Here is a 9,895-nt window from a genome sequence, read left to right on the forward strand (position 1 = left end):
CAAAGTTACAGTACGAAGTTACAGTACGGACTTACAGTACGGAGTTACAGTACGGACTTACAGTACGGAGTTACACTGTGGAGTTACAGTACGAAGTTACAGTACAAAGTTACAGTCCCGAGTTACAGTACGGAGTTACACTGTGGAGTTACAGTACGAAGTTACAGTACAAAGTTACAGTCCCGAGTTACAGTACGGAGTTACACTGTGGAGTTACAGTACGAAGTTACAGTACAAAGTTACAGTACGAAGTTACAGTACCGAGTTACAGTACGAAGTTACAGTACAGAGTTACAGTACGAAGTTACAGTACAGAGTTACAGTACAAAGTTACAGTACGAAGTTACAGTACGGACTTACAGTACGGAGTTACACTGTGGAGTTACAGTACGAAGTTACAGTACAAAGTTACAGTACGAAGTTACAGTACAAAGTTACAGTACGGAGTTACAGTACGGAGTTACACTGTGGAGTTACAGTATGAAGTTACAGTACGAAGTTACAGTACGGAGTTACAGTACGAAGTTACAGTACGAAGTTACAGTACGGAGTTACAGTACGGAGTTACACTGTGGAGTTACAGTACGAAGTTACAGTACGAAGTTACAGTACGGAGTTACAGTACGAAGTTACAGTACGGAGTTACACTGTGAAGTTACAATACGAAGTTACAGTACAAAGTTACAGTACGGAGTTACAGTACGGAGTTACACTGTGGAGTTACAATACGAAGTTACAGTACAAAGTTACAGTACGGAGTTACACTGTGGAGTTACAGTACGAAGTTACAGTACGAAGTTACAGTACAGAGTTACAGTACAAAGTTACAGTACGGAGTTACAGTACGAAGTTACAGTACGAAGTTACAGTACGGAGTTACAGTACGGAGTTACACTGTGGAGTTACAGTACGAAGTTACAGTACGAAGTTACAGTACGGAGTTACAGTACGAAGTTACAGTACGGAGTTACACTGTGAAGTTACAATACGAAGTTACAGTACAAAGTTACAGTACGGAGTTACAGTACGGAGTTACACTGTGGAGTTACAATACGAAGTTACAGTACAAAGTTACAGTACGGAGTTACAGTACGGAGTTACACTGTGGAGTTACAGTACGAAGTTACAGTACGGAGTTACAGTACGGAGTTACAGTACGGAGTTACAGTCTCGAGTTACAGTACGGAGTTACAGTACAGAGTTACAGTACGGAGTTACAGTACAGAGTTACAGTACGGAGTAACGAGTAACTTCTGCGTTCCTCCGTACTGAGCGCAGCGACAGGTCAGAAGAAACTAAGCGTAGCCGCGGGTCTCGAACAGAAGGGGTTTGGCTTCTCAAGATGTTTTTAAAGCACAAAAATCAAGTTGATTTCTTCATCATATATTCAAATTCAAGATTTCTTGTTATCATATTTTTTTATTTTATTTTCAATTGCGGTTCAGCTGCTCATATGAACATCCTGTGAAATCGAAATGAGACAGAGAGAGTCCAGGTGGTGAAAGGTTCCAGATGTGGAAGCAGCTGAGGACACGACCTCACTTCATCCTGTTTGCTCTTATCAGGAGTTTCCCATGATTGCTCTCCACTTATTATTATTATCCAGAACAGGTACATTTACTGTCAGAACTAATTATTCATCAGGGGAATAATCTGTAATTCGATACCAGTAAGTGATTCTCTGCTGAAACCACACGTGTCCTCAGAATGAGCGGCGAGCTCCTTTGTTGTGACACGCCTCTCGGTAATTAGGGACCATGGATTCTGCCTGGCAGCGTTTAGACCTGGAGTCGCTCCAACTCACACACACGCAGGCCCAATCATAAACCTGTGGCACACCTTCACCACCGAATCAGAGGAGTCCCAGTGAGTGTTGCCACCTACTGGATGAGGTTGGAACACCTGGAGCGACACCAAGAGCTCGAGCTCATGGAAGAGGACGACAGCCACAGTTCAACCTCAGTGTGAATGGATTCAGAGTGAGACCAGTTCAACCTCAGTGTGAATGGATTCAGAGTGAGACCAGTTCAACCTCAGTGTGAATGGATTCAGAGTGAGACCAGTTCAACCTCAGTGTGAATGGATTCAGAGTGAGACCAGTTCAACCTCAGTGTGAATGGATTCAGAGTGAGACCAGTTCAACCTCAGTGTGAATGGATTCAGAGTGAGACCAGTTCAACCTCAGTGTGAATGGATTCAGAGTGAGACCAGTTCAACCTCAGTGTGAATGGATTCAGAGTGAGACCAGTTCAACCTCAGTGTGAATGTTGAATCATGTTTTGCAGCCACAGGATCAATGTTGGTAAAAGGTGTGAAATACCGTCAGAGTAAAATACAATTTTAAAACATATTTTAAATGGGAGATAATTTAGAGGAGGACACAGAGCAGAAAGTGTCGTCACAATCAGACTGATCAATAACCTGCGAAGACCCGCAACACACACACACACACACACACACACACACACACACACACACACACACACACACACACACACACACACACACACACACACACACTTTGTGATTCAGTTTTACTATTTAATACTCTTCAGATGTTAATTGCCACAGGTTATTATTTGGATTTTCTGTCGTCCAAAGTCTTTGATCCATCGCTGCATGAAGCAGTAAAGAGACATCTTTTATTTTCTATCTTATTGAATCTTCATTATTATTATTATTAGTAGTAGTAGTAGTAGTCGTAGTAAAAAAAATTGCAGGCAATAATTACATCTTTCATAATAGTGACATCACATCTAATCACACAACAGGTTGTTTCAGGTAATTAATCTGTCATGAGGAATATGTGAATAATTGTTTGTGGGATGTTTCTGAGAACGTTCTGTCCTCTTTGTTTACCAGTGACAGGTATGAGGACACCGGTGTGGAAGAGACACACACACACACACACACACACACACACACACACACACACACACACACACACACACACACGCACACACACACACACACACACACACGCACGCACACACACACGCACACACACACGCACACACACACACCAGGACAGCGTCACTGTTTCCTGGTCGCAAGCGTATAAAGGTTGGCGTCTGCAGTCAGAGAGTGAGTCAGTTCAGACAACAAGACGCTGAGAGGAAGAAGAAGAAGAAGAAGCTTGTCCTGAAACTCATGATGTGGAGCCTGGTTGTGTTGTTGGTCCTTGCGACAGGTGAGAACATTGACCTGTGGGTTCTACAGCAGCTCTGTGTGATCATGAAGGTGATGATATTGATTCTGAATCTGTTTGACTCCATCGTGTCTGCAGCTGGATGCTGGGCACAGCTGTATGAGAACGAGGAAGGAGGCCTGTTGGCTCGTTTCTGTCCCAATACCGAAGCTGTGTCTCACATCAGAAGGTGAGTGGACACAGTGGAATGGACACTCTGCACAGAACCTCCAACTCTAACCTCCTGTCTGTGACTGATCCTCCATCCACTGGGTTTATTTCACAGCACCTTCGTGGGCAGCGATCGCATCTGGAACATCGAGTGCAAACCTTTCATCGCCCTGAACACAGACTGCTCCTGGTCCGGGTTCCTCAGCCTCTATGAGAAGGAACTCAACTTCAACTGCAAAGCCAATCACGTGATCACCGGCGTCTACAGCTTGTACAACCAGGAGCACATGGACAGACAGTGGGTAGCTCGTCCAAATCACGTCTTTTACATTATGATTCCGTCAATTGGTTTTCTGCTGGTAATCGTTTTAATGACTGAAACAGAAACAGTCCAAACTGTTGGAGTCATTTCACAAAGTCTCTCGTTCCAGTCGTTTCCTGGCGACCTCTCCTCTGGTTGAGAATATTGGTGAATAGCTGTTTATTTGATCTGTTTGGGTTCTAGATGGAACTTCCTCTGCTGCTCGGCGGATGATCTGATCACGTTTGAGTGCCGGGAAAGTCCGAAGGTCAACTACTACGACGAAGACTTTAATTGGCTTGTCCCCGGGGACAACTACCTGACGGGCGCCCGCACCTACAGCAACAGCCACGAGGGGTCGGTACATTAAAAGCTTGAGGCAGTTAACATGTGAAGCTACAAAGTCTGCTCAGGATTTATATTTATACATAACGTCGTGATTTCTTTGAATTGACAGAGATCATCGCTGGAGTTACAACTACTGCAGAGCCATAGTACTAGGTGAATATTTTCATCACACTTTTTTTATGTAAAGTATAACTTGTGTGTGTATGTACGTTACTGTATTATAGAATAATGTCATTTATAAATGTAACCTGGACGTTTCTCCATCAGATACCCAGGCAGTCAGTTCACAGATCCTCACGGCAAACAGTCCGATCGCAAACCTCCTGACACACGGAGACGTGGCGGTCCAGACCACGAGGAGCGCTAAAGTCTGCACCGACTGCAGATGGACCAAGTTAAGTGATCTGGTTCAAGTGCCGTTCATCCTCAGTGATTCCTTCAGCAGCTCCGACAAGGCCATCATTCAAAACGCTATCAACGGCATCCACCAGAGCACCTGCGTCCGCTTTGTTCCTCAAAATGGCCAAAACGACCACGTCAACATCGTGAAGCAAGCAGGATGTTGGTCGTATGTGGGACAAACCGGAGGCTCTCAGCAAGTGTCTCTGGGAGACGGCTGCCTCAGTGACGGCATCATCCAGCACGAGCTGCTCCACGTCCTCGGCTTCTGGCACGAGCAGAGCAGAACCGACAGGGACCTGTACGTCCAGATCCACAAAGACAACGTCCAGGATGACAGACTTCTGAACTTCGACAAAGTGGACACATACAACCTGAACGTCCCATACGACTACTCCTCCATCATGCATTACGGCCTGACGGACTTCTCAAAGAACGGCCTGAATACCATCACCCCCCACGCACCCGGAGCGTCTATTGGCCAGAGGCTCGGCATGTCCGAAAATGACATGCTGAAAATCAACAAGCTTTACGGCTGCAGTAAGTACACAAATCATTTCTTTATTTCAGTTGAACATGTTTGTTACTGCTGAGTGTGGTTCCGTGTCACTCATCCTGGGACTCAACCTGTTGTTACAGCTGATTACCTCCATAAGAAAGGAGAGTGGGACAACGAGTTGGGAGAACCTTTGAGTCGCCAGTGTCCTTCTGGTCAGGCTGTGTCCAGCATCACAAGGTGAGCAGTGCTAACATCAGACTCCTGGGATTAATAATCATAGACTGTATTATAAATAAGTTCGTAGACCCTGGGTCTGAAAGGTGGAGCCAGTGTGGACGTTCCTGAAACCTGTCATCTGTGTACTGACCAGCAGGGGGCGACTCCTCTGGTGGTTTCTATAGAAAGTGACTTCTCACTTTATAACGTCAGTAAACATTCAGGAGTTTCTGTCTCAGTCTCTAGTTTCAAGTCTGTGGGGTTACCACAGTGATTGACAGCTAGGACCGTCCAATGGGTGCAGGTGTCAGGTGTAGGTGGGCGTGTCCTCGAGCTCTTAGTCAGGCTCCACCCCCTGCTCCTCCAAATATGGTCACTTCTCGTTTAAAAAAACAAAGATGGACAAAATGTCAAACTGAGGCGTCACTGTACAAAATGAGGTGATCACAATTGTGTGTTTTTCTTCACTATAGTTTCCACAACAACGTTAAAGAGGATCGACTCTGGGGGATCACGTGCAAAGCTTTCAAGGAAACCAAGGCCTGCTTCTGGTCCGACTTCGTGAACGAGCTCAAGCAACCAATAAACTTCAAATGTGCAGACGACAAAGTGATTTCTGGGGTCTTCAGTTCCTACAGCAAATCACAGTCAGACAGAAAGTGAGTTCCGGGTTAAGGTTCTTTGTTTTCATGTGCAGCTGCAGTGGAACGGTCCGGTGGAACGGTCCGGTGGAACGGTTCGGTGGAACGGTCCGGTGGAACGGTTCGGTGGAACGGTCCGGTGGAACGGTCCAGTGGAACGGTTCGGTGGAACGGTTCGGTGGAACGGTCCAGTGGAACGGTTCAGTGGAACGGTCCAGTGGAACGGTCCAGTGGATCGGTTCAGTGGATCGGTTCAGTGGAACGGTTCGGTGGAACGGTCCGGTGGAACGGTCCGGTGGAACGGTCCGGTGGAACGGTCCGGTGGAACGGTTCGGTGGAACGGTCCAGTGGAACGGTCCAGTGGATCGGTCCAGTGGAACGGTTCAGTGGAACGGTTCAGTGGAACGGTTCAGTGGATCGGTTCAGTGGAACGGTCCGGTGGAACGGTTCGGTGGAACGGTCCAGTGGAACGGTTCAGTGGAACGGTCCAGTGGAACGGTCCAGTGGAACGGTCCAGTGGATCGGTTCAGTGGAACCCAGCTGCATGTGGGATGTGACTCTTCTTCTTTGTGGTGCAGGTGGAAGTTCCTCTGCTGCAGTGCACCTGACGTCTCCTTGTTCAACTGCCAAGAGGAACCAGTGATCAACTACTGGCACGAATACTTCCGCTGGAAAGTGGCCAGCAGCAACTACCTCACGGGAGTGACGAGCTCGTTCGACACTCAGACAAAGTAGGAACATTAGTCTCCGCCTCCTGTAACTCACAGCCATTAATGTTGTTTTCCTCAGGAAACTGACTGTTTGTTGGTTTCTCATCCACAGGGATCGGCGATGGAGTTTCTCTTACTGTCAGAGGAAAGTTCAGTGACGCTGCTTCTCCAGCTGCGTCTCCGATCAGCAGGACACCACCTGCAGGTCGTTCTGAGAAGTGCATGACCACAAAGGTCACTGAGATATTTAGTCTAGCACAAGGTTGACCAGCTTTGTATCCTGAAGGACTTTGTCAAATTGTTTCTATTGTTCTGTTGAAATAGAGATTATAATCATCTTCCATCTGCGAGCTGTGGTGAGACATGTGAAAGACTCTGTTGCACTTTATTAAAGCAGCAGCTCTGTAAGCATCACTGGTTGGGTTATTATGGGCTGCATCTATCAAGAAGTGCTGATGGAAGATCATTAAGAAGGTACAGAACCGACCCGTCTCTGTGGAGTTGGACTGGACTTGGACTATTATTAAATATATATTATATATTGGATTGGATTGTGAACTTCAATAGTTGCATCGTCTTGTTTTGCAATGAACTGCTGATCTAGATTAGATCACGATCACTCGTTCCATGTTCCTCGTTCAGCTGGAACCTGCTTTTCCGATGAAAGATTTTATAAATGAACCTGACCTGGTTGTGAGTGTTTATCATTCGGCTGTGGGTTCACAATGAAATGTTCATATCTGATTCCTCTGTAACAATTCATGTGCATATTGTATATTTTGGGTGTTTTACTGTTATTTCTTGAAATAAAGTCAACATAACAACACTTGAGTTTTTCTGCTTGATCTTTTGCTGAATAAACACATCTTACATTTCAGTCTTTATTGAACAAACAACCATAATGTCTGAGAATCCAAGACACAGCAGCCAGAACCAGCTGTGGACGTCACATGGGCTGTTTCTAAAAATGGTCGTAGACTCCGGGTCCAACGCAAATGCTTTAGTGCCCGGACCTGTATTCTCTGTAGTGACCAGCAGAGGGCGACTCCACTGGTTAAAAGCTGTTTTCTGTGAAGATGCAGTGACTCCTACTGGTTTCACTGGGACTTTCTCTCATGAACAAACTTCTCACAGATTCATCTCTAGGTTTGATCTTATCCTGTAAACCAGCTCAGCAGTTGCTAGATCATTCTGATCTTTTGGTTTAGAACCGATGTCCTTCCTATCAGCCTCAGTGGTGCTCATGCAAATGTGTAGTGCAGATTAGTTAATGTCATCATTCTGAGTTTAACACAAACAACTTGGTTTAAAGAGCAAAAACTGCTTCTTCTTGAATTAGACACCAAGTGATGCAACAGACAGTCGCTGTCATTCTGCAGCGCTGCTGTTTGTAACACAGAGCGTCGGACTCCGGGTTCTCACATGCTCCAGAGAACTCCAGAAAACTCCAGAGAACTCCAGGAGAGGATCCAGAGAACTCCAGAGAACTCCAGGAGAGGATCCAGAGAACTCCAGAGAACTCCAGAGAACTCCAGAGAACTCCAGAGAACTCCAGAGAACTCCAGAGAACTCCAGAGAACTCCAGGAGAGGATCCAGAGAACTCCAGAGAACTCCAGAGAACTCCAGAGAACTCCAGGAGAGGATCCAGAGCGTCCAAGTGTTACAGCAGAGGAACATAGAGGACGATAGAGCAGCTCCCACAGGGAAGCAGCATTCCTGAGAGTCCATCTGTGGAGAATGAAGGGGGGGGGGGAGGAAAGGAAAGAAATCGATCAAAGAGGGGGGGTAATGAGGCTTGTCCAATCCAGAGGAGCCTCAAGAAAACAGGGATACGCTGAATGTGCTGAGAGAGAGTGAGAGAGAGAGAGAGAGAGGAGAGAGAGAGAGAGAGAGAGAGAGAGAGAGAGAGAGAGAGAGAGAGAGAGAGAGAGAGAGAGAGAGAGAGAGAGAGGGAGGGAGAGAGGGAGGGAGGGAGAGAGAGAGAGAGAGAGAGAGAGAGAGAGAGAGAGAGAGAGAGAGAGAGAGAGAGAGAGTGAGAGAGAGAGAGAGAGAGAGAGAGAGAGAGAGGGGGGGATGAGTGAGGATGAAGGAAGAGAGAAACAGATTGAGGCAGCAGGTGGATGGTGTTTCTTTTTTTAAATCAACACCCCTCTCTTTCTCTCTCTCCCCCTCCCTCCCTCTCTCTCTCCCTCTCTCCCCCTCCCTCCCTCTCCCTCTCCCTCTCTCTCTCTCTCTCTCTCTCCCCCTCCCTCCCTCTCTCCCTCCCTCTCTCTCTCTGTCCTCCACTCACCTGCTTGGTACAGGGGGATTTGGAGGAAGAGAGGGATGAGGAGGCTGGAACAATAAAACCAAGGTGGATCAGACAGAGAGGGAGTGGATGAGCGAGCTGAAGGAGGAGTGTGGAGAAACGTCTCCAGGCAGCAGTGCAGTTAGCAGCATATATAAAACTAATCAAATGGAATTAAATAAAATAAATACAATGTTCAAAAATAGTTCAACATGGAGACACATATGGAGGATATCTTTGGTGTTTGATATAAGTGTTTGTTCAATCAAACAACTGAACTGATCTTCTGCAGGTTCACGACCTTGAAGAAGCATCGGCAGCGACGCACACGTAGAACATCCCAGTGTTCGAACAACATAATAACACAATAATAACCTGATAAAGAAACAAGGGGACAAGGCCACAGGAAGCAGATCCTGCTTGACTGTGATTGGCTGCAGCTCCTCCCACCTCCAGAGATTAGAGATGATGGAAGTTTCATTGTTACTTCTGAGTCCAGCTGATTCTGGAATCCTTCAAACCCTGTGAGGGAGACACAGGGCGAGGAAGAGGAGGAGGAGGAGGAGGAGGAGGAGGAGGAGGAGAGGAGGAGGAGGAGGAGGAGGAGGAGGAGGAGGAGGAGGAGGAGGAGGAGGAGGAGGAGGAGGAGGAAGAGGAGGAGGAGGAGGAGGAAGAGGAGGAGGAGGAGGAGGAGGAGGAGGAGGAGGAGGAGGAGGAGGAGGAGGAGGAGGAGGAGGAGGAGGAAGGAGGAGGAGGAGGAGGAGGAGGAAGAGGAGGAGGAGGAGGAGGAGGAGGAGGAGGAGGAGGAGGAGGACGAGGAGGAGGAGGAGGAGGAGGAGGAAGAGGAGGAGGAGGAAGATGAGGAGGAGGAGGAGGAGGAAGAGGAGGAGGAAGAGGAGGAGGAGGAGGAGGAGGAGGAGGAGGAGGAGGGACTGACTGATTAGATGAGCAGCGAGTGAGGGAGAAACACAAGCATGTTAATATAGTGAGAGGAGCTTTCATCCCGCTGCCACTCTACACACAGATGAGACTAAAGACACAGGAGCTGCAGCTCGACCTCCAGCTCGACCTCCAGCTCGACCTCCAGCTCGACCTCCAGCTCGACCTCCAGCTCGACCTCCAGCTCGACCTCCAG

The 9,895-nt window shown here is 47.3% G+C and overlaps 1 protein-coding gene across 1 annotated transcript; it reads left to right on the forward strand.

Moving 5' to 3' along the window:
• The first annotated feature begins 1,887 nt into the window (after positions 1-1,887).
• On the forward strand, positions 1,888-8,193 carry LOC132997930 (uncharacterized). The gene is made up of 8 exons (XM_061067486.1): positions 1,888-1,964; positions 3,078-3,190; positions 3,287-3,377; positions 3,474-3,656; positions 3,864-4,020; positions 4,283-4,950; positions 6,623-6,690; positions 7,904-8,193. Exons 1-8 carry the CDS (start codon positions 1,888-1,890, stop codon positions 8,191-8,193), a joined length of 1,647 nt encoding a protein of 548 aa, XP_060923469.1.
• The last annotated feature ends 1,702 nt before the right edge of the window (positions 8,194-9,895 follow it).

The sequence above is a fragment of the Limanda limanda genome, unplaced genomic scaffold (assembly GCF_963576545.1).
Source record: "Limanda limanda unplaced genomic scaffold, fLimLim1.1 SCAFFOLD_177, whole genome shotgun sequence".
Lineage (NCBI taxonomy): Eukaryota > Metazoa > Chordata > Actinopteri > Pleuronectiformes > Pleuronectidae > Limanda > Limanda limanda.

What these genes read in the sequence shown, in the direction of transcription:
- LOC132997930 (XM_061067486.1), top strand. Translation starts at nt 1,888, where the DNA reads ATGAGGTTGGAACACCTGGAGCGACACCAAGAGCTCGAGCTCATGGAA. An exon ending in GCAACAGCCACGAGGGGTCG is followed by an intron (nt 4,021 to 4,282) that starts GTACATTAAAAG and finishes TCAGATACCCAG; the next exon opens with GCAGTCAGTTCACAGATCCT. An exon ending in CCTGCAGGTCGTTCTGAGAA is followed by an intron (nt 6,691 to 7,903) that starts GTGCATGACCAC and finishes CACATGCTCCAG; the next exon opens with AGAACTCCAGAAAACTCCAG.